The sequence below is a fragment of the Choloepus didactylus genome, chromosome 2 (genome assembly GCF_015220235.1).
Source record: "Choloepus didactylus isolate mChoDid1 chromosome 2, mChoDid1.pri, whole genome shotgun sequence".
Taxonomy (NCBI): domain Eukaryota; kingdom Metazoa; phylum Chordata; class Mammalia; order Pilosa; family Megalonychidae; genus Choloepus; species Choloepus didactylus.
This window is the reverse complement of record NC_051308.1, coordinates 170,554,660-170,580,787: the sequence shown is the minus strand read 5'-3', so window position 1 is coordinate 170,580,787 and position 26,128 is coordinate 170,554,660. Positions and strand designations below refer to the sequence as shown.

General features: G+C 36.9%; 1 protein-coding gene across 1 annotated transcript in view; it reads right to left on the bottom strand.

Moving 5' to 3' along the window:
- Positions 1 to 26,128, bottom strand: part of LRRIQ3 (leucine rich repeats and IQ motif containing 3) — a 235,148-nt gene that overhangs the window by 138,342 nt on the left and 70,678 nt on the right. The window contains exon 7 of the mRNA XM_037826915.1: positions 3,004 to 3,137. Coding sequence (XP_037682843.1) covers positions 3,004 to 3,137 — 134 coding nt within the window. The remainder of the gene's footprint in view (positions 1 to 3,003; positions 3,138 to 26,128) is intronic.

Genomic DNA, 26,128 nt, shown 5'->3' with positions numbered 1-26,128 from the left:
TAAAGGTATCACTATAAACTGATGATTGAAAATACAATCCATTTCCTATTCTGTCTGCTGCAACGGCCTAGAAACCATAACACCCCAGTAGCAATGAGCACAACTAGTACCCAGATGCTTGCTGCTAAATCCCTTTCTCCACTAAAAGGACTAGAGCTCCTTCCTTGGCAAATAGCTGATTCCTGGATGTGGAAAGAAAGGTTGAAAAAAAAAAAGCACAGAATTTAGAATACATTAAACAGCAGAAACCTGATACTTGGAGAGATAGCATGTAGTTTTCTCTCCTCACAATTGACCATAACTGTCCAATACATAATAGCTGTCTGACACTGGACACATATCCTAACTTCTCCATTAAGTTTCAATTCTTAGTGGCTTCATCTGTAAAACAGGAATGACTGGACAAAGTCACCCATTCTGTTACATTAAATGATGTAAAGTGGTTTAAAGTTCCCAATATGGTGCTTTATACATACTGCACATTCAAAAAGTAATTGTTTCCTTTCTTCTTTCCCATTCTTTTCCATTTTTACAACCCATCATTCCACCCAATAATCCTCCCTATGGCCTCAGGATTGCTGCCTTTACATAAGCTTAGTAGGCTGCCAATCTGATTATAATATTTCATTATAAGAATAAAATTGTAGCTTGTTTGCACCCTATCACCTATATTAGAAATACTACTACTGTAAGAGATAGTAGCATTAATCTTAATAATTTCCTAAATTTAGGCTGTATGTAATATTTCAAGCAGGTGAAGTGAAAATTTTCAAGCAAGGTGTCAAATATTTGGGGATGAGGAGATATCCCTCATTCCTAGAAGTAGATATATGAGAGAACTAATCACTTGGGCCCCTACGTTATGAAAATCTACAGGTGTCACTCCATGTGGCTTTCTGCTTCCCAAATCTTCCTGCCTTTGTTTTTAGATGAATACAGAAATACTTTTCTGATTACAGATTCTATAGTTTCTCCATTTATTGTGTATTCATCACTCAGCAAATACATTTTGAGCACCTAACACGTGTCAGACACTCTGTCATATGCTTGAGATACAGTGGAGAACAAAGAAAGTTGTAATACTGTACCTCACAGAGTTTACTGTACAGCTGAAGAGATAGATAATTATATAGACAGCTACAATCAAGTATGGTAAGTGCATACATTAAAGAAAGAAAGTGATGTGTATTGTAGCAGCAAATAGCTCAGACTTTTGCCTAAGGAAATTAGGAGCCATTGGAGGATTTTAAACTGATAAATAAAACTATTAGATTGATATTTTTGAAATATCACTCTGTGAATGCTGTGGAAATGAAGCTTCAAGAACTATAAGAAATTCATGGGAAAAATAAGTTTCCCACGGGGTCAAACAAAGCAGAGAGCACAAGATAAAATAACAACAACAATAATGACATCAAAAAACAGCAGCTAATAAGAATGTAATATCTACTTTTTCCAGGTGCTATGTACTTCATATTCATAATCTCACTTGATTACCACAAGCAAGCAGTGAAAGAAGTACTACTATTACTCTGTTTATCCCCATTTTACAGATGAGGAAACTCAGGTTCAGAGAGTTAAATAATATGCCTAATGGAAAATAGCTTTAATGACAGAAAGAATTCAAATCAGGTTGCCTTGAACCACTGTGGTATATTATTATGACTGATATCTCTCCCCATAAAGTTCATTCAAATTCTGTTCATGCATGCTGAGCCTTTGGAGATCATTCCCATGAATGTGGGTTTTATCTCCTGTTATGTAAGTATCAGAGGATACCTTGATTCTAAGAGAGAAAAACTCAATCCCTGGGGCATAAATTGAAGATATGTCCTCTTAATCGAATGTTCATTTCATATAAAACACAGACTAAATTTGAATGGAACATATAAGATAGAAATATTTTAAATAATTATGCATCTGTCAGCAATGGTCTGATACTTGGCCACATCTTTTACTCTAGATGATTTGACTTGTCCCCACTTATGAGCTCACACTCTCTCAAACTTTGACCTTGGTTTAAAAAGTATATGGAATTCCTTCTTCAGAAATGGTAGGCATTATACAATGCCATTTTTGCTACTTGTGCCTCATACTTGTCTCTCTTTATTAGGGCTATCACCACTATGATTTGCACATGCCGGCCAATGCAAGTAGATATTCTCTCTGGCTTACCATAGAATGAATCTTATTTCAGTGACATTTTCTAATCTTGCTTTCTCAGGGAATGTCCTTTGTCCTACTCTAAATCTATTTTAATCTTACATATATTCCAGGGTCAACTTAATTTCTATCTTCTCAACTTTATCACTTAGCCCCTGAAAATATGCAATATGAAAATGTTCATTTATTCTCTCATATGTTTGATGTTTGGTATTCTAATACATATAAATTGAGACAGAGTGTCCTAGCTTATCTCCACCAGTACAATGTTGAAAGGTTCTAGCAAGAATAGTTTTCCTCTAAAAGTCAGACACTGGAAAGGAATGTAGGGAACAATGAGAGAGGAAAAGACTGCTAACAAAATAACATGATGGCAGATATTTCAGCAAAATTGTCTTCATATCCAAACAGAATATAAAATATTCATATAGATATTAATTATATTTCATTGTATCCCACTATATAGTCCATGGCTAATATTTCTATTAATCCCCATTACATTCACATATGCTTTTCATATACATACAATTCAACATATGCTTTTGACTGACATTTTCAAGGTTCATAAAAAACTGCCAGAATTATTGAAACAAGGATTAATACAACCTTTATTGAATTTTTTACTTAGCTGGTCAATTTAAAAGAAAAAATAAAGGAATCAAATTGTGGTGGAGTGAAATATTATGACGCAAATTACTACACATTCTGTGATATTTTCTTTAAAACCAGGTCAAATAATCAAATAATGTTAGAGAATACAAAAATACAAATTATTGGAGAATTGACTTTTTATTACTGATTTTCTTATATTAAAATATTCATAAAGAAAATAAAACATACCTCAATTTCTTCCTAACTAAGAAGCCACGTATCCATCTTTGAACAATCAACACTGGTGAATTATGAGCCAGAATTTCATTAATGTTTGAAATAATATATTTAACATTATCGAGTTCATCCTCATAGGTTGATCCCTGTATGAAGAATATATATTCAATCTTTATTTTTCATGAAAATATTTCCAATAGACATTTTAAACTTGGTAATCTAATGGTATGAATAAGCTAATAAAACATTCACACATATCTTAAAATCATAACAGTTAAATAATACACTAATACACTTTCAGATCAATTTTATTAGATCAGAAGATCAAGAATTAGTAGCACCAAATAATTTCAATTCGCTCTGCAAAATAAAAGATCCATGATGATAACTTTCTACATTCTAAATTATTCTCCCAATCTGACAACATATGTATAAAATTTTGACCATAATCATCCTGATCTCTGTAAGACAATAGCATGAGCAGGAGTCCAATGAAACCCTAAAAGAACTCTATGGATCCTTTTAAATAAAACTTACCTACAATGGATTCATAAAATAATTTACAGTAGTTCAAAATTTTATTGCAGTTTAAGTAGAATATTGGACACTTTTATCAGTACACAGCACATTCCCCTAGGAAGATATCCTACATTGCCTTTAAAAAATTGTCTTTAAGATCTGATCTCCTTTCTTACAAATTTTAGGTTTGAGATCCTAGGATCCTTGCACCCCACATATTATTTGTCTGATTAGAAATGAGGGAGGCGCGGCAAGATGGCAGACTGGTAAGCTGTATGTTTTAGTTACTCCTCCAGGAAAGTAGATAGAAAGCCAGGAACTGCGTGGACTGCACACCACAGAGCAATCTGACTTTGGGCATACTTCATACAAAACTCATGAAAACATGGAACTGCTGAGATCAGCGAAATCTGTAAGTTTTTGCGGCCAGGGGACCTGCGCCCCTCCCTGCCAGGCTCAGTCCCGTGGGAGGAGGGGCTGTCAGCTCCGGGAAGGAGAAGGGAGAACTGCAGTGGCAGCCCTTATCGGAAACTCATTCTGCTGATCCAAATTCCAACCACAGATAGACTGAGACCAGACACCAGAGAATCTGAGAGCAGCCAGCCCAGCAGAGAGGAGACAGGAATAGAAAAAAAACAACACGAAAAACTCCAAAATAAAAGCGGAGGATTTTTGGAGTTCTGGTGAACATAGAAGGGGGAAGGGCAGAGCTCAGGCCGGAGCTCAGGCCCTGAGGCGCATATGCAAATCCCGAAGAAAAGCTGATCTCTCTGCCCTGTGGACCTTTCCTTAATGGCCCTGGTTGCTTTGTCTTTTAGCATTTCAATAACCCATTAGATCTCTGAGGAGGGCCCTTTTTTTTTTTTTTTTTTTTTTTAATCCTTTTTTCTTTTTCTAAAACAATTACTCTAAGAAGCCCAATACAGAAAGCTTCAAAGACTTGCAATTTGGGCAGGTCAAGTCAAGAGCAGAACTAGGAGAGCTCTGAGACAAAACACAATAATCCAGTGGCTGAGAAAATTCACTAAACGCCACAACTTCCCAAGAAAAGGGGGGTGTCCACTCACAGCCATCATCCTGGTGGACAGGAAACACTCCTGCCCATCACCAGCCCCATAGCCCAGAACTGCCCCAGACAACCCAGTGTGACGGAAGTGCTTCAAATAACAGGCACAAACCACAAAACTGGGCATGGACATTAGCCTTCCCTGCAACCTCAGCTGATTGTCCCAGAGTTGGGAAGGTAGAGCAGTGTGAATTAACAAAGCCCCATTCAGCCATCATTTGAGCAGACTGGGAGCCTCCCTACACAGCCCAGCAGCCCAGAACTGCCCTGGGGGGACGGCACTCACCTGTGACATAGCACAGTCATCCCTCAACAGAGGACCCGGGGTGCACGGCCTGGAAGAGGGGCCCACTTGCAAGTCTCAGGAGCCATACGCCAATACCAAGGACTTGTGGGTCAGTGGCAGAGACAAACTGTGGCAGGACTGAACTGAAGGATTAGACTATTGCAGCAGCTTTAAAACTCTAGGATCACCAGGGAGATTTGATTGTTAGAGCCACCCCCCCCCCTCCCTGACTGCCCAGAAACACGCCCCATACACAGGGCAGGCAACACCAACTACACATGCAAGCTTGGTACACCAATTGGACCCCACAAGACTCACTCCCCCACTCACCAAAAAGGCTAAGCAGGGGAGAACTGGCTTGTGGAGAACAGGTGGCTCGTGGACACCACCTGCTGGTTAGTTAGAGAAAGTGTACTCCACGAAGCTGTAGATCTGATAAATTAGAGATAAGGACTTCAGTTGGTCTACAAATCCTAAAAGAACTCTATCAAGTTCAGCAAATGCCACAAGGCCAAAAACAACAGAAAATTCTAAAGCATATGAAAAAACCAGACGATATGGATAACCCAAGCCCAAGCACCCAAATCAAAAGATCAGAAGAGACACAGCACCTAGAGCAGCTACTCAAAGAACTAAAGATGAACAATGAGACCATAGTACGGGAGACAAAGGAAATCAAGAAGACCCTAGAAGAGCATAAAGAAGACATTGCACGACTAAATAAAAAAATGGATGATCTTATGGAAATTAAAGAAACTGTTGACCAAATTAAAAAGATTCTGGACACTCATAGTACAAGACTAGAGGAAGTTGAACAACGAATCAGTGACCTCGAAGATGACAGAATGGAAAATGAAAGCATAAAAGAAAGAATGGGGAAAAAAATTAAAAAAAATTGAAATGGACGTCAGGGATATGATAGATGATATGAAACGTCCAAATATAAGACTCATTGGTGTCCCAGAAGGGGAAGAAAAGGGTAAAGGTCTAGGAAGAGTATTCAAAGAAATTGTTGGGGAAAACTTCCCAAAGCTTCTAAACAACATAAATACACAAATCATAAATGCTCAGCGAACCCCAAATAGAATAAATCCAAATAAACCCACTCCGAGACATATACTGATCACACTGTCAAACACAGAAGAGAAGGAGCAAGTTCTGAAACCAGCAAGAGAATAGCAATTCACCACATACAAAGGAAACAGCATAAGACTAAGTAGTGACTACTCAGCAGCCACCATGGAGGCAAGAAGGCAGTGACACGACATATTTAAAATTCTGAGTGAGAAAAATTTCCAGCCAAGAATACTTTATCCAGCAAAGCTCTCCTTCAAATTTGAGGGAGAGCTTCAATTTTTCACAGACAAACAAATGCTGAGAGAATTTGCTAACAAGAGACCTGCCCTACTGGAGATACTAAAGCGAGCCCTACAGACAGTGAAACAAAGAAAGGACAGAGAAATTTGGAGAAAGGTTCAGTACTAAAGAGATTCGGTATGGGTACAATAAAGGATATTAATAGACAGAGGGGAAAAACATGACAAACATAAACCAAAGGATAAGATGGCTGATTCAAGAAATGCCTTCACGGTTATAACGTTGAATGTAAATGGATTAAACTCCCCAATTAAAAGATATAGATTCGCAGAATGGATCAAAAAAAATGAACCATCAATATGTTGCATACAAGAGACTCATCTTAGACACAGGGACACAAAGAAACTGAAAGTGAAAGGATGGAAAAAAATATTTCATGCAAGCTACAGCCAAAAGAAAGCAGGTGTAGCAATATTAATCTCAGATAAAACAGACTTTAAATGCAGGAATGTTTTGAGAGACAAAGAAGGCCACTACATACTAATAAAAGGGGCAATTCAGCAAGAAGAAATGACAATTGTAAATGTCTATGCACCCAATCAAGGTGCCACAAAATACATGAGAGAAACACTGGCAAAACTAAAGGAAGCAATTGATGTTTCCACAATAATTGTGGGAGACTTCAACACATCACTCTCTCCTATAGATAGATCAACCAGACAGAAGACCAATAAGGAAACTGAAAACCTAAACAATCTGATAAATGAATTAGATTTAACAGACATATACAGGACATTACATTCCAAATCACCAGGATACACATACTTTTCTAGTGCTCATGGAACTTTCTCCAGAATAGATCATATGCTGGGACATAAAACAAGCCTCAATAAATTTAAAAAGATTGAAATTATTCAAAGCACATTCTCTGACCACAATGGAATACAATTAGAAGTCAATAACCATCAGAGACTTAGAAAATTCACAAATACCTGGAGGTTAAACAACACACTCCTAAACAATCAGTAGGTTAAAGAAGAAATAGCAAGAGAAATTGCTAAATATATAGAGACGAATGAAAATGAGAACACAACATACCAAAACCTATGGGATGCAGCAAAAGCAGTGCTAAGGGGGAAATTTATAGCACTAAACGCATATATTAAAAAGGAAGAAAGAGCCAAAATCAAAGAACTAATGGATCAATTGAAGAAGCTAGAAAATGAACAGCAAACCAATCCTAAACCAAGTACAAGAAAAGAAATAACAAGGATTAAAGCAGAAATAAATGACATAGAGAACAATAAAACAATAGAGAGGATAAATATCACCAAAAGTTGTTTCTTTGAGAAGATCAACAAGATTGACAAGCCCCTAGCTAGAGTGACAAAATCAAAAAGAGAGAAGACCCATATAAACAAAATAATGAATGAAAAAGGTGACATAACTGCAGATCCTGAAGAAATTAAAAAAATTATAAGAGGATACTATGAACAACTGTATGGCAACAAACTGGATAATGTAGAGGAAATGGACACTTTCCTGGAAACATATGAACAACCTAGACTGACCAGAGAATAAATAGAAGACCTCAACCAACCCATCACAAGCAAAGAGATCCAATCAGTCATCAAAAATCTTCCCACAAATAAATGCCCAGGGCCAGATGGCTTCACAGGGGAATTCTACCAAACTTTCCAGAAAGAACTGACACCAATCTTACTCAAACTCTTTCAAAACATTGAAGAAAATGGAACACTACCTAACTCATTTTATGAAGCTAACATCAATCTAATACCAAAACCAGGCAAAGATGTTACAAAAAAGGAAAACTACCAGCCAATCTCCCTAATGAATATAGATGCAAAAATCCTCAATAAAATACTTGCAAATCGAATCCAAAGACACATGAAAAAAATCATACACCATGACCAAGTGGGGTTTATTCCAGGCATGCAAGGATGGTTCAACATAAGAAAATCAATCAATGTATTACAACACATTAACAAGTCAAAAGGGAAAAATCAATTGGTCATCTCAATAGATGCTGAAAAAGCATTTGACAAAATCCAACATCCCTTTTTGATAAAAACACTTCAAAAGGTAGGAATTGAAGGAAACTTCCTCAACATGATAAAGAGCATATATGAAAAACCCACAGCCAGCATAGTACTCAATGGTGAGAGACTGAAAGCCTTCCCTCTAAGATCAGGAACAAGACAAGGATGCCCGCTGTCACCACTGTTATTCAACATTGTGCTGGAAGTGCTAGCCAGGGCAATCCGGCAAGACAAAGAAATAAAAGGCATTCAAATTGGAAAAGAAGAAGTAAAACTGTCATTGTTTGCAGATGATATGATCTTATATCTAGAAAACCCTGAGAAATCAACGATACACCTACTAGAGCTAATGAACAAATTTAGCAAAGTAGCGGGATACAAGGTTAATGCACATAAGTCAGTAATGTTTCTATATGCTAGAAATGAACAAACTGAAGAGACACTCAAGAAAAAGATACCATTTTCAATAGCAACTAAAAAAATTAAGTACCTAGGAATCAACTTAACCAAAGATGTAAAAGACCTATACAAAGAAAACTACATAACTCCACTAAAAGAAATAGAAGGGACCTTAAAAGATGGAAAAATATTCCATGTTCATGGATAGGAAGACTAAATGTCATTAAGATGTCAATTCTACCCAAACTCATCTACAGATTCAATGCAATCCCAATCAAAATTCCAACAACCTATTTTGCAGACTTGGAGAAACTAGTTATCAAATTTATTTGGAAAGGGAAGATGCCTCGAATTGCTAAAGACACTCTAAAAAAGAAAAACGAAGTGGGAGGACTTACACTCCCTGACTTTGAAGCTTATTATAAAGCCACAGTTGCCAAAACAGCATGGTACTGGCACAAAGATAGACATATAGATCAATGGAATCGAATTGAGAATTCGGAGATAGACCCTCAGATCTATGGCCGACTGATCTTTGATAAGGCCCCCAAAGTCACTGAACTGAGTCATAATGGTCTTTTCAACAAATGGGGCTGGGAGAGTTGGATATCCATAGCCAAAAGAATGAAAGAGGACCCCTACCTCAACCCCTACACAAAAATTAACTCAAAATGGACCAAAGATCTCAATAGAAAAGAAAGTACCATAAAACTCCTAGAAGATAATGTAGGAAAACATCTTCAAGACCTTGTATTAGGCGGCCACTTCCTAGACTTTACACCCAAAGCACAAGCAACAAAAGAGAAAATACATAAATGGGAACTCCTCAAGCTTAGAAGTTTCTGCACCTCAAAGGAATTTCTCAAAAAGGTAAAGAGGCAGCCAACTTAATGGGAAAAAATTTTTGGAAACCATGTATCTGACAAAAGACTGATATTTTGCATATATAAAGAAATCCTACAACTCAATGACAATAGTACAGACAGCCCAATTATAAAATGGGCAAAAGATATGAAAAGACAGTTCTCTGAAGAGGAAATACAAATGGCCAAGAAACACATGAAAAAATGTTCAGCTTCACTAGCTATTAGAGAGATGCAAATTAAGACCACAATGAGATACCATGTAACACCGATTAGAATGGCTGCCATTAAACAAACAGGAAACTACAAATGCTGGAGGGGATGTGGAGAAATTGGAACTCTTATTCATTGTTGGTGGGACTGTATAATGGTTCAGCCACTCTGAAAGTCAGTCTGGCAGTTCCTTAGAAAACTAGATATAGAGTTACCATTCGATCCAGCGATTGCACTTCTCGGTATATACCCGGAAGATCGGAAAGCAGTGACACGAACAGATATCTGCATGCCAATGTTCATAGCAGCATTATTCACAATTGCCAAGAGATGGAAACAACCCAAATATCCTTCAACAGATGAGTGGATAAATAAAATGTGGTATATACACACGATGGAATACTACACGGCAGTAAGAAGGAACGATCTTGTGAAACATATGACAACATGGATGAACCTTGAAGACATAATGCTGAGCAAAATAAGCCAGGCACAAAAAGAGAAATATTATATGCTACCACTCTTGTGAACTTTGAAAAATGTAAAACAAATGGCTTATAATGTAGAATGTAGGGGAACTAGCAATAGAGAGCAATTAAGGAAGGGGGAACAATAATCCAGGAAGAACAGATAAGGTATTTAACGTTCTGGGGATGCCCAGGAGTGACTGTGGTCTGTTGATTTCTGATGGATGTAGTAGGAACAAGTTCACAGAAATGTTGCTATATTATGTAACTTTCTTGGGGTAAAGTAGGAACATGTTGGAAGTTAAGCAGTTATCTTAGGTTAGTTGTCTTTTTCTTACTCCCTTGTTATGGTCTCTTTGAAATGTTCTTTTATTGTATGTTTGTTTTCTTTTTAACTTTTTTTTCATACAGTTGATTTAAAAAAGAAGGGAAAGTTAAAAAAAAAAAAAAGAAAAGCAAGGAAAAAAAAAAAAGATGTAGTGCCCCCTTGAGGAGCCTGTGGAGAATGCAGGGGTATTCACCTACCCCACCTCCATGGTTGCTAACATGACCACAGACATAGGGGACTGGTGGTTTGATGGGTTGAGCCCTCTACCATAGGTTTTACCCTTGGGAAGACGGTTGCTGCAAAGGAGAGGCTAGGCCTCCCTATGGTTGTGCCTAAGAGCCTCCTCCTGAAAGCCTCTTTGTTGCTCAGATGTGGCCTCTCTCTCTGGCTAAGCCAACTTGAAAGGTGAAATCACTGCCCTCCCCTTACGTGGGATCAGACACCCAGGGGAGTGAATCTCCCTGGCAACGTGGAATATGACTCCCGGGGAGGAATGTAGACCTGGCATCGTGGGACAGAGAACATCTTCTTGACCAAAAGGGGGATGTGAAAGGAAATGAAATAAGCTTCAGTGGCAGAGAGATTCCAAAAGGAGCCGAGAGGTCACTCTGGTGGATACTCTTATGCACACTTTAGACAACCCTTTTTAGGTTCTAAAGATTTGGGGTAGCTGGTGGTGGATACCTGAAACTATCAAACTACAACCCAGAACCCATGAATCTCGAAGACAGTTGTATAAAAACGTAGCTTATGAGGGGTGACAGTGGGATTGGGAAAGCCATAAGGACCACACTCCACTTTGTCTAGTTTATGGATGAATGAGTAGAAAAATAGGGGAAGGAAACAAACAGACAAAGGTACCCAGTGTTCTTTTTTACTTCAATTGCTCTTTTTCACTCTAATTATTATTCTTGTTATTTGTGTGTGTGTGCTAATGAAGGTGTCAGAGATTGATTTGGGTGATGAATGTACCACTATGTAATGGTACTGTAAACAATCGAAAGTACGATTTGTTTTGTATGACTGCGTGGTATGTGAATATATCTCAATAAAATGAAGATAAAAAAAAAAAAGAAAAACTAAAAAAAAAAAAAAGAAATGAGGTCACTTATATTTATGTTTTGAATGTGGGAATCATGCATTCAAAAGGTGACATTTATATCGTTTGTAAGGCACCTACCTTTAAATTACCATCCCCGTAACATTCAAAACACACACATTTCCCTCCTAAACACTCAGTCAACTACGTAGTAAAGGAAAAAAATCACAAAACCCTGAAGATTAGTGCCATTTCAAATTTATGCATTCAAACACTCGTTGCTGATTAGCAATTTCTTTACTTGTCTCTGCTTCCATTCCCAACAGTAGCTACTCCAAACCTTCAATACTATTCAATGCCCTTGAAGCCCTTTTCCTAGAGCTCCCTAAACATTTTATCTCCTCTTTTCACAGAGAAAATAGGGTCATCGATTCTGAACTCCATCAATTCCCCTCCATTCCCTATAGCCTTATCTATATGACTGTCTATTTTCAGTGCTTTCTACTTAACCTTAAAACACGAAGTATCTCTTTCCCTGTCAAAGATTGGCCATCCATTGTTGTTATGAGACTCATCTCCCTCTGTTTTCAATTACTCCCCCTCTACTCACCATATTCCTTCACCAATAAATGTGATATATCTTACCCCAACTTTAAAGTGTACACATACAAAAATAAGAACAAACCATCTTTTTTTATTTTATTTTTTATTTTTTATTTTACCATCTTTATCTAATTTTCATTAAGAGTCCAAATTCCTGAAACAGAATTCCATATTTGCTGCCCTCAACTTCTCTTTTCCTATATCTCAATGCACTGGGCTTCTCCCCCAGTGATGCTGATGTTTTTCTTATGGATTTATCACTGGACATTCCCTCCTTGAAACACTTCTCTTGGCTTCTGTACACCACTCGTCCTAGTTTTCTTCTTACTCTTCTTTCCTTCTGGAGTTTTAAAGATCTACTTTTACCCTGATCACCACTTAAATATTACACTGAAAGAATTCTCTCCATTTGTCTCTTCCACCTGTAGGCACTCTCCAGATGACTATCTAAATCCATAATTTCACTTATATTCTTATGACTCCCCAATTTCTATCTTTAGGCTTGCTTGCCCTCTCTCTTGAGTGACACAAAAATATGGTCAAATTGAAACTCATTTAAACTTGACTTGTTTAAACACAAATGAAACATGAATTTATTATCTTCCTCCCAACCAGTTTACTCCTGTATCTTCATGAATGGTATTACCCTCCACAGTTACCTAAGTCAGAAACCCTGAAACCATCCCAGATTGTCTTTCCTCTTATACTTCCTCATATTCCAAATATCAGTAGACCCAGTATATTAAATACTAAATGTCTGTCTGACCTTTCCTTTCTCTTCTATTCACTTCCCTTCCTTTACCACATCATTATCACTTCTATCTATGTTGTAAAAAAAAAAAACAAAAAACAGAAAAAAAACTACTAACTGTTATCTGAATTCATTTGCATTCCCTCACTCTCTCCAAACCATAATGTGCACTGTCATTATGGTGAGCATTCCAAAACACAAATCTGATTGTACAGCATTCTTGCTTAATAGATTTCACCAGCACATTGTTGAAAGAGACTACACATTTCTTGACCTGGCACACAAAGTCCTTGATCTAGTCAATTTCTACCTCCTCAATCTCATTTTCTTAACCTTAATATAATGCTTCTCATTCTGGCACTACCTAAACACATATATAAACAATATCTGAACTCTTGAAATATTGCCTGATAATCAAACCTCAATGCTTTTTACAGATGCTAATCCAGTTTTGTGGACTGCCCTTCCCATTTCTTTTTCTCACTATCTTTGTCTTTTGGAGATTCAGTTCCGTCCTCCAAGAGAAGTCTTTCTTAACACTGATCTGAGTTCAATATCCCTTTGTAATATTTTCTTGTGCAATAACTCATTTGTCACACACTGTAATGAAATTATTGGTTTACTGTCTGTCTTCCCCACTTCAACATAAACTCATCAAGTTCAACGATTCTTTCTTCATTCTATATCTCTAGGACTAATTAAGCTATCTGGTCTATAGCTGGCATACAATAATTGTCAGTTGACTAATCACTAAGTAAGGGTAATTTACACATTATATTTGACTTTTAAGCTTGATTTGAAATCAATCCATTCTTATAACCCTAATTTGGTTGCAAGGACATCATATTCCAAATTATTCTACCTTATTTTATTTCTACTTGTCAGTCTGTTTTGCTGGCTCCTCTTCTACAAACATTGTAAATATAGGGATAATTTAGGTTTCCTTCCTTTTTCCTTTTTCACCTCTCTTTGCTAATTCTCCTTGAATGAATGCCTTCCTTGCTACAGTTTACTATCTCACATATGCAGATTATCCACATAACTGTATCTTCTGTCAAGAAGTATACCTTAAATTACTGATCTTAAAGTGAACTTCTAATTCCATTTCTCACCTTATATGTCAAAAATTGAAATCATTATCTTCCATTTGAAAACACAATCTATACCTCATGTTGTGTTATCTACAGTCATTAAAACTATTCTCCATCTTGTCAACCAAATAATAAATTTATATTCCTTTTTCTCTCTCATCCCATTATACCCAACAATCACTAAATTTTGCCAAATAAATGTCTCTTCAATCTATTCCGTATTCTCTATGTCCTCTACCAATTTATTAAATCAACTCCTATAAGCTACCACCCAAATTATTCCAAAAGACTTCTCACCAATTTCACAAATTTCAATTTCCTTTTACTCTAAAATTACAGAATACAGCATGATTTTTCTGCAATGAAAATCTGGTCACGTAAAATCCTTACATATTTCTCCATGATCTTACAAAACAAAGTCCTATCTCCTTGACATTACACATAACACCCTTTGCTATTTTAATCCTGTTTTTGTCTTCAGCATCATTTGACATGCTCAAACATGTCCTCTAAACACCAAAAACACTAAACTACTTGTCACTTCAATGCACCAACCTCTGTGACTTTGTAAATTCTTTCCACTCTGCCTCATATGCCCTATACTCATGCTAACACCTATATTTGCCTAGTGATTTTATGTTCAAAAGATGCATCTGAAATAAATACTAACACTTTTGTTTTCTCCTGACTAAAGAGTTAAACTTCAAAGATTTTTAGGAAAATATATGTTCTTTAATGGATTTTTACCAAATCCATGATATTTTTCCATTATTTCTGTGATTATTGCTTCTCCTTTCTTTGCTTTACTTCTCTCTATTGTAATTCCTTTCCATGTATATTATATATCCTAGATCAGTCCTCCATGTCTCTTATTTTTGCCTCATAATTTTCATGTATTTGTCATTTCCTCTGTATTCCGAGAGAGCTTCTTAAGCAGATATTATGTCAAATACAGTAATTTTATTTTTTGAATACATAAATATATTCTTAATTCTATCATGTCTATTTTGGTTTCCTTATTTTTTATTCAGTGCAATTAGCTCAAATTTCATCTGCTTTAGTCTTACAGAGTCTACATTCTGCTGAATTGTATTTGATACATAAAGCAAATATTGTCTAAAATTCACTGATTTTTATTCTAGAAAATCTTTCTCAAAAATGATCATCTGAGGGGTGGGGCAAGATGGCAGAGTGGTGAGATGTGGGTTTTAGTTACTCCTCTGGAGCAGCTGGTAGATAACCAGGAACTGTGTGGAGCAGACACCACAGACACACAACACTCAAGAGTGTATGGAGCAGCTGAGATCAGTGAAATCTGTAAGTTCTCACAGCCAGGGGCCCATGCCCCTCCCTGCCAGGCACAATACCGAGGGACAAGGGGCCATCAGTGCTGGGAACCAGGAGGGAGAATTGCAATTGCAGAACTAACAAACTCAGATTGCTGAACAAAACTCCAACCATAGATAAACTGAGACCAGCCACTGGAGAATCTGGGAGCAGTCAGGCTGGCGGAGAGGACACAGGGCTAGCAAAAACAGCAAAAAAAAACAAAACAAAAAAAAAAAACAAAAAAAAAAAACAAAAATAAAAACAGAGACTTTTAGAGCTGGGGGTGAAGGGCTGAGCTCAAACAGAATCAAGAACATATGCAAACCCAAGGGTCCAGGGCCCTTCTCTGAAAAGCCGGTTTTTCTGGTTTCTTGATTATTCCTCAGTTGCTCTCCAACACCTTGCCTTTACGCATTTCACTAGCCCATCAGAACTGCAAAGACTGAATTAAAAGGATTTTCCTTAAATAGTTTATAATGGGCCCTTCTTTTTCTTTCTTTTTCTTTCCATCTTTTCTCTTTCTATTTTTTTAAATAACTAATCTAAGTAGCCCATTACAGAAAGCCTCAAAGACTTGCAATTTGGGCCCAGGCAACAGCAAAGCTAAGAGAGCTCCAAGAGAAAAAGCAATATGTCTAGTGGGGGAGAAAATTCACTAACGACCATAACTTCCCCAAGAAAAGGGGGCAAGGCCCAGCTCCAGGGGCAGTACTCCATTGGGGAACTCAGACCCCAGGGGCTGGAATTCAGAAACCAGCTTCAGTCAGCCAAGCCCCTGACAGGGTCAGGGTCACCAGGAGAACTAAAGACTCCATATCTCCTCACATTGGGGAGCTGTGGGCTGGCAAGTGCCACCTACTGGACAGCATAGGAAAAGCACAGAGTCTAAAGGCCTCACAGGAGGGTCTCATTTTCAAGGAAACTCCATACCCTCCTCTTGAGACCTGGGCCTCTTGGGACTGGGAAAACCTGACTGGGGTTGACCATACCTGAGGAGACCCTCACACAAAAAGGCTACATAGAGGCATGGCAAGAAACAGAAAAACAAGAGGTGAAAAACTCCAATCAACTAAACAGAACCTAAGTTAGAGGCCTAGAATAAGCTGAGCTGAACATCAATGGTTAGAGAACAAAGCCAACCAACAAGAAAACCCTAAGTAAAAGAATGAAAATGAGCTCCAGAAAAAACTAATCAAGAAACATGAAAATATGGAACAGCCAAAGGAACAAACTAATAGTTCAACTGAGATACAGGGGTTGAAGGAACTAATGCTAAATCAACTCAATGAACTGAAGGAAGAATTACTTACAGATGTTCAAACAAATCTCCTAAGTCAATTCAAAAATGAAGTCAATGAACTGAGAAAAGGTATAGCAAAGGAGATGAAGGATATAAGGAAGACACTGGATGACCATAGGGAAGAATTCATAAACTTGAAAAAACCAATGGCAGAACTTATGGGAATGAAGGGCATAATGGAGGAGATGAAAGAGACAATGGAGGGATACAACAGTAAACTTGAACAGGCAAATGAAAGGATCAGTGAACTGGAAGACCAGACATTTGAATTCATACACACAAAAGAACAGATGGTAAAAAGAATGGAAAAATACGAGCAGGGTCTTAGGGACATGAGTGACAACATGAAGTGCATGGATATATATGTTATGGGTGCCCAAGAGGTAGAAGAGAGGGGAAATGGGCAAAAAGAATAACATATGAAATATTCACTGCAAATTTCCCAACTCTTATGAAAAAAGACAGAAAATTACAGATTCAAGAAGTACCACATACCCCAAACAGAATAGATCCCAATAGACCTACTCCAAGACACTTACTGATCAGATTGCCCAATTTCGAAGACAAAGAGAATTCTGAAAGCAACAAGAGAAAAGCAATCCATCACATACACGGGAAGCTCAATAAGACTATGTACAGATTTCTCCGCAGAAACCATGGAGACAAGAAGACAGTAGTATGACATACTGAAGATACTGAAAGAGAAGAACTGCCAACCAGGAATTCTATATCCAGGATAACTATCCTTCAAAAATGAGGGAGAGATTAAAATATTTTGAGACAAAAAGACACAAAGAGAGTTTATGAATAAGAGACTGGCACTACAAGAAATACTAAAGGGAGTACTACATGCTGATAAGATACGACAGGAGAGAGAGGTTTGGAGAAGAGTGTAGAAATGAAGATTATCAGGAAGTGTAAAAGGAGAGAGAGGGAAAAAATGAGACATGACATATAAAATCCAAAAGCCAAAATGGTAGAAGAAGTACTGCCCTTACAGTAATAACACTAAATGTTAATGGATTATATTCCCCAATAAAAAGACACAGACTGGAAGAATGGATTAAAAAACAGGACCCATCTATAAGTTGTCTACAAGAAACTCATTTTAGACACAAGGACAAAAATAGGCTCAAAGTGAAAGGTTGGAAAAAGATATTGCATGTGAGCAACAACCAGAAAAAAGCAGGAGTAGCTGTATTAATATCAGACAAATTAGACTTCAAAAGTAAAACAATTAAAAGAGACAGAGAAGGCCATCATATATTAATAAAAGGGTCAATTCATCAGGAAAATATAACAATCATAAATATTTATGCATCAAGTCAGAGTGCCCCAAAATTCATGAGGCAAACACTGAGGACACTGAAAGAACAAGTAGGTAACTCTACAATAATACTTGGAGGCTTCAATACAGCACTCTCATCAATGGATAGGACAACTACACAGAGGATCAATAAGGAAATGGAGATATTGAGTCACATGATAAAAGAACTAGACTTGACAGATATTTATGCTTGGTAGAATTCAGAAAAAAAAAGCTGAAAAAGAATCCAGACTTCAACTAGAGATATGAATGAAGCAGAGGTGGTTAGGGCTAGGGAAAATTGTGCCAAAGGGTAAAGGACAATAGTGACTATGTTTTCAAACTTCAAATTCCATGTGAGACCAAGGGAAGAGATGTTTAGTTGGTGCAAGAACTATATTTCCTAAACAATTGAACTCCCACAGTTCATTCAAATACCATAATTACATGGAACTTTTAATAGGAAGTAAGACCTGGTAGGTTTGCATAGTTTACTGTGAAATAGTGACACATCCCAAAGTAATTTGGTCAAAGAATAAAAATATATATGCAGCCCTCCCCCCCCCCTCCCCGAGGAGCTGGGGGAAAATGCAGAGGTTTTGGGCTTCCTCACCTGGATGTTGCTGATATTCTCACAAACACAGGACTGGCAGTTTGATATGCTGAGCCCTCTATCATGGGACTTGCCCTTATGAAGCTTGTTACTGCAAAGGAGAGACTAAACCTGCTTATATTTATGCCTAAGAGTCTCCCCCTGAGTACCTCTTTGTTGTTCAGATGTGGCCCTCTCTCTCTCTAGCTAAGCCAACTTGGTGGGTAAACTCACTGCCCACCCCCATACATGGGATCTGACTCCCAGGGGTGGAAATCTCCCTGGCAACACAGTATATGACTCCTGGGGATGAATCTGGACCTGGCATCATGGGATTGAGAACATCTTCTTGACCAAAAGGGGGGTGCAAAATGTAACAAAATAAAGTTTCATTGGCTGAGAGATTTCAAATGGAGTTGAGAGGTCACTCTGCTGGGTATTCTTATGCACTATATAGATAACCCTTTTCAGTTTTAATTTATTGGAATAGCTAGAAGTAAATACTTCAAACTGTCAAACTCCAACCCAGTAGCCTTGACTCTTGAGGATGATTGTATAGCGACGTAGCTTACAAGAGGTGGCAGTGTGATTTTGAAAGTCTTATGGATCACATTCCCTTTATCCAGTGTATGCATGGATGAGTAGAAACGTGGGGACAAAAACTAAATGAAAACTAGGGAGGGTGGGTGTTTTGGGTGTTCCTCTTTACTTCTATTTTTTATTCTTATTTTCAATCTTTCTGGAACAAGGAAAATATTCAATAAATAGATTTGGGGTGATGAATGCACAACTATATGAGGATTCTGTGAACAACTGTATACTTTGGATGATTGTATAGTATGTGAATATATGTCAATAAAATTGAATTAAAGAAAAAGCAAGGATTTAAAAAAAAATTATCTTCCATTTAAAGGGTACCTTCTTATTTCGAGCTGCAAGATTTTTCCATAAGGTCCTTACTTGTTTGTTTGCAATGTCGAATCATTTTTGAGTAAGTGCAATTCTAAACAAGCCTAGTATTTGCCTAAAAGCCAGGTGGGTACATTCTTTTTCTATTCTTTCGATGTTTAAATCTAGACTTCTTTGTCCAAATCTAAAGCTAGAAAACAGGTTGATATAAGTTTATATTAACGAGGTGCCAGTAAGGAATGTGAATCAACTGGGGATAGGGGCAATTCTAACAGAGAAATTTCACATCCAAGAATTTTCTTCTCCATTTGGGGAAACCACTCTGTCAAAGGCCAGCTTTTCATATTGAGTTCTGTCTTTGGCTTGTCACCTACTCCAACTATGTGGCTGAATCAGCTCTTTCTGGGATTGCCCTGTCATGGGAGAATCCCGCCACACACCAGCTTGCTACTTACTATAACTATCTGTATTTGGGCCTCTCCATGAAACTTACTCTGTGATCTGTAGCAATGGATCCCTGTCACTTAGTCTACTATTACTGCTTGAGAATTAAAGGAATTTGAGAATCTCTTCTAATTCCTGGCATTTTGTCATAATTACCAGGAAGAAAGGCTTAAAGTCAGGCTGCCCTAGTGTTGTTCCTTCAATTCATTCCCATCTTCATTTAATGTGGAAAAAACTTCACTATGTCTAGAAGGACCTCTAGGTATTAATCACATATTTAAATGCTAGTCTTCTCTGGTTTCCAATAAATGTGATTTCCTGTAATCCATATGTCCCTTATTTCATTGCATTTGGGCTCATTGTTTGTGCGTGTTCTGAGTGGGGTGGGGTGAAGTGTGAGGCATGCAACTATGAAAAAGGGAAGGATGAGAGAAAAGAATACAGGAGGGAATTTAGATTACTGGGGACAAGTAGTCTTGGTCAGATAATTCAGTTCCCACTAGCAGAGAACCATTAAGCTCGCATTGCATGTAGCATAGCGCTGCTTTCTATGGAGGCATGAATAATTCCTTCTCTTTAAGGAGATGAGCAGAATAATCATCAGCTATGAAAAGGGTTAGTGTTCTTGCCAGAGAATAAGCAAACTCCAGACAATAAACAAAAGCCTTCTGATATCCTAAAACAATTATCTTGTAACAATACTAATAAAGATATTAATTCAAACTATTAGATTGGATAAACCATTTGGATACATGAGGGAAAATGGAGGTATTCTTTTTATAAGGGAAAGTAATGCATTGCCTCCACTAGAGGAGTAATGGCTCTGGAGGCAAACCATCAGCTGTGTCATCTAAGGGAAATAACCCTAGTTGTTCATCATCTGTCCCTTGTTTTCATCATCTATAAAATGGAGATAATGGTACTACCTCATTGATTTGTTGAGGTAATATTTGCAAAGCACCTAGAACAGTGTTTGGAACATTTTAATCATCCAAGCAATGTTATCTCTCAGTTTTATGGTCATATTTAAAATGATAAAATGTTTCAGAGTTTACAAAGGACTTCCAAAAACCTTGTCTTATTTGATATTCACAAAAATGAGACTAAATATAAAAGAGAGGAATATAGTAGGTAATTCATCCAAATTAACATAATGCAAAATTATGAAATCAATCAAATTCATATTAATATTTTCAATCCAATAAAAATAATAGTTAAAATCTTGGCAAATAAAATAAACTGAGACAGAAATCTATCAAAAATCAATAAAATAGATGGTAAAATTTTAAATATCTATACTTACTAGTTGCATAGAATGAAACTGGGGCTATTGATAATCCAAGTATAAAGAATAATGAAGCAAAAGAATAATGATTTCTGTAATATGACACATATGAAAGAGAGTACTTGGCATTCCAACAGTAAGAGTAATTTAAAAAGCAATTTCTGAAACTACATTCTATTCAGACTGTATATCATTACACAAAGAACTTCCTCATTAATTTGATACTCTAAATAACTTTACTACTTATTTTAATTTTTCTTTCCTTCCTATTCCCATGTTTTCAGTTTTTCTATGTGTATCTGATCCTTAAGGCCTAGCTTTACTATTACATTTGTGAAATTTTCCATCAGAATATTGATTTGCCACACATTTTCTCATCATCTTCAAAAAGTTTAAAACAAACCATTCCATGATTGTGTTTATTTCAAATAATGTAAATACATACAAGTTTTACCTCTTCATTTCTTCTGAAAGAATATTATATGTTTAATATTATGTTCACTTTAATAGTCATAGAAAATGATGAGAACCTGTATGAGACTTCCCATACCAGGAAGGAAGATTTTGTATCATTTTAAATCAGAATTTTTAAGGGTCACTTGGTAAAGATGTTGGGAAGACTCTATAGTCAATTTCAAAAGTTATTTAAAAAATTCACCTGAATCAAGTATTACTAAAATTTTAAAACTACATTTTAGAATCATAATAATACAATGGTATAAAATTTTAGGAAAGGAGGAACACAAATAGAATAATAAAGCCCCTACTCAGTCTTCCACCACTCAGATTAACTATTATCATTAACATTTTCACATCCAAGGAAGAGAGGGATTGGGTCCAATCCTCCACCCATAGGAAAGAGACCTCTGGTTTTGACCCATATGTTATACAGACTCTGTATCCAACTTGGCAGTACTATGGAAATATTGCTTATGAGAATAGATTGCTGTAAGTAAAAATTATTAAATAGGAAGTTATTTGTATTAGGCAGAATGTGCATGCATGTGTAAGAGAGAAATAGAGAGAAAGAGAACTAATTTACCTCTGCAATTCACCTAACAGAATAGCAGAAAAAGGCAAAACGTGGGTGCTGTGGAGAAAATTTAAAAATAAATAAATAAATAAATAAACTATAGTATTAAGGAAAAATGAAACAAAAAAACCATCAAGGCCTGAGGCCCAGAGCACAACTAATATGGGAAGGATATTACTCTCTATTTCTCTCTTACACATGCATGCACATTCTGCCTAATACAAATAACTTCCTATTTAATAATTTTTACTTACAGCAATCTATTCTCATAAGTAAGGAAGATGGAGAAGACAGTACCTCTCCGCCTGGGTAAGGATCCTAGAGTCAAGACCCATAGTCTAGATCACTGGTTCTAACTCAGGCAATTTTGTTTCCCAAGATATACTTGGCAATATTTGGAGACATTTTTGGTTGTCACTACTGGCATCTAGTGGGTAGAGACCAGGGATGCTAGTAAACATTCTGCAATGCACAGGACAGCCCCCCATAACAAAGAACTATTTGGCCCAAATATCATAGTGTCACTTTTCAGTATCACTTACTATGAGGGATACATAAGAATGTACATAAGGGCATGAAGGCTCCAAGTAATATAGACAAAAAAGAAGCTGTTTCATGGATTGGAATTCCATATTGAATACCCCGCTTTTCACTCATGTGGGTATAATCAGAAGTAACTGACTTATGGGTGTTTCTACCCTTAAACCATTTAGAAAGGTAAAAGTCAGTATGGTGGTAATATGCTCTTTCTCTTACCTTCCCTATCACATTTTTTTTCTCTACTGTAAACATGGGATGAAAAAGAGAAACATCTTTTAAAAGAGATCAGAAGCCCCCACTTTTGTTGTTCACTTTTCATATAGTTTTTGAAGACAAAAATAAAAAATTTTGTTTCTAAAGAAATAATATGGAGCATCAATTAATTTGGGGTTTGTTTTTTAGTAAAATTCCAGCATTCCATTCTACTTTTAAGCTCATATATTGAGTATTTGATTATTGTATGCTTTTTTATTCAAAAATTACCATTTGGTTCTTCTTTATATTTTCTATTACTTGCTGAAGTTTTCTATTTTTTCAAGTTTCAAGAGTGTTTACAATTACTCATTGAACATTTTTATCATGGCTGCTTTAAAACTTTATCAGATCATTTAACATCCAGTCATCTCAGTTTGACTGACTCTTTTTTTATTTTTTTTAAATTTTTATTGAGATTGTTCACATACCATACAACTATCCAAGATCCAAAGTGTACAATCAACTGCCCATCGTACCATCATATGAGGACAGCTGTGCATCCAACACCACAATTATTTTTTTCAAGTTTTAGAACATTTTCATTACTTCAGAAAAGAAATAAAGATGGAAAAAGGAAACTCCAATCCTCCCATACCCCTAACCACCCCCCCTCCATTACTGAATCATAGTTTTGGTATACTACATTTGTTACTGTTGAAAAACAAATGTTAAAGTCCTACTAACTGCAGTATATAGCTTGAACTAGGCACATATTTTTTCCTATATGCCCCTCTACGATTAACTTCTAGTTATAGTGTCATACATTTGTTCTATTCATGAGAGGGATTTCTAATATTTGTACAGTTGATCACAGACATTGTCCACCACAAGATTCACTGTTTTATACATTCCCATCTTTTAACCTCCAACTTTTCTTCTGGTGACATACGTGACTGTGAGTTTACTCTTTCCACCACCTTCACGCACCATTCAGCGCTGTTAATTACTCTCACAATGTGCTACCATCATAACCTCTGTTCATTTCCAAACATTTAAGTTCACCCTAGTTGAACATTCTGCTCATAATAAGCAACCACTCCCCATTCTTTAGCCTCGTTCTACATCCTGTTAATTTATATTTCATGTCTATGAGTCTACATATTATAATTAGTTCATATCAGTGAGACCCAGCAATATTAGTCCTTATGCGTCTGTCTTATTTCACTCCATATAGTGCCCTCAAGGTCTCTTCATCAACCTATTTTTTATAAGATGGCTTTGTTCACACACAATCCATTCCATCCTAAGTAAACAATCATTGATTCCCTATATAGTCATGTATTTATGTATTCAGCACCATCACCACTATCTTATTATATAAGGACATCTCCATTTCTTCCACAAAGGAGAAAGAGGCAAAGAAGGTAGAGAGACAAAAGAAAAAGAAAAAAAAAAAGAGAAAGAAAAAACTACATGACAGCTAGAAAGCAACAAAAGGAAAGATAGCATTAAACTAAAGTAGAACAAAAAGTCGGACAACATCACCAATGCCAGGAGTCCCATACCCTTCCTCTATGTTCCCCCCCCCCATATGCACTTAACTTTGGTATATTGCTTTTGTTATATTAAAGGAAGCATAATACAATGTTTCTGTTAATTATAGTCTCTAGTTTGCATTGATTGTATTCCGCCCCAAATTCAACCCTATTTTTAAAACCTTGCAATGTTGACATTCATTTGTTCTACCTCATGTAAAAACATATTCATGCCTTTTATTACAATCATTGAGCAGTCCCGGTATTTATCCTTCCTCTTTCCTTGTGGTGTCCCACATGCTCCTAACCTTCCTCTTTCAACCATACTCACAGTCATCTTTGTTCAGTGTACTTAGATTGCTGTGCTATCTCCCAAAATTGTGTTCCAAATCTCTCACTCCTGTTTTTCCTTTCTGTCTGCAGTGCTTTCTTTATTGTTTCCTGTAGAGTAGGTATCTTGTTCACAAACACTGTCATTGTCTGTTTGTCAGAGAATATTTTAAGTTCTTCTTCATATTTGAAGGACAGTTTTGCCAAATATAGGATTCTTGGTTGGTGGTTTTTTCTCTGTCAGTATCCTAAATATATCACCCCACTTCCTTCTTGCCTCCATGGTTTCTATTGAGAAATCTGCACATAGTCTTATCAAGCTTCCTTTGTATGTGATGGATCGCTTTTCTTTTTCTGTTTTCAGGATTCTCTCTTTATCTTTGATGTATGATAATCCGATTATTAAGTGTCTGGGCATAGGCCTATTCAGATCTATTCTGTTTGGGGTTTGCTGCACTTCTTGGATCTGTAATTTCATGTCTTTCATAAGAGATGGGAAATTTTCATTGATTATTTCCTCTATTATTGCTTCTGCCCCCTTTCCCTTCTCTTCTCCTTCTCGGACACCAATGACACATACATTCCTGCATTTCATTTTGACCTTAAGTTCCTGGAGATGTTGCTCATATTTCCCCATTCTTTTCTCTATCTGTTCTTTTGTGTGTAGGTTTTCAGGTGCATTGCTCTCCAGTACCTGAGTGTTTTCTTCTGTCTCTTGAGATCTGCTGTTGTATGTTTCCATTGTGTCTTTCATCTCTTGTGTTGTGCCTTTCATTTCCATAGATTCTGCCAGTTGTTTTTCAAATTTTCGATTTCTACCCTATAGACACCTAGTGTTTTCATTAAACACTTCATCTCTTTTGCCATATCTCCCCTAAACTTTTTGAACTGATTTAGTATTAGTTGTTTAAATTCCTGTATCTCAGTTGAAGTGTAAGTTTGTTCCTTTGACTAGGCTATAACTTTTTTCTTAGTGTAGGTTGTAGTTTTCTGTTGTCTAGGCATCTGGTTTCCTTGGTTACCACAATCAGGTTTTCCCAGACCACAGCAGGCTCAGGTCTCAGAGGGAGGTAACAGTATCATGTCTCCCTGAGGTTTTGTCTTAGAAGATTGGTACACTCTGTGAGGCCTCAAGTCACTGTGCTTTTCTGCCCAGCATGTGGCACCTGTCAGACTGTAGCTCCAGAATGGTGTAAGGAGGTGTGGCCCATGGCTGTTCTCCCCCAGGCTCTGGGGTCTGGTTCTGAATGTAAGACAGGTAGTAGAGATTGGCACCACCTTCTTCCTCTTAGGGAAAATAAACACCCTAGGGAGAGGTCATTTACATTTGAATAGAC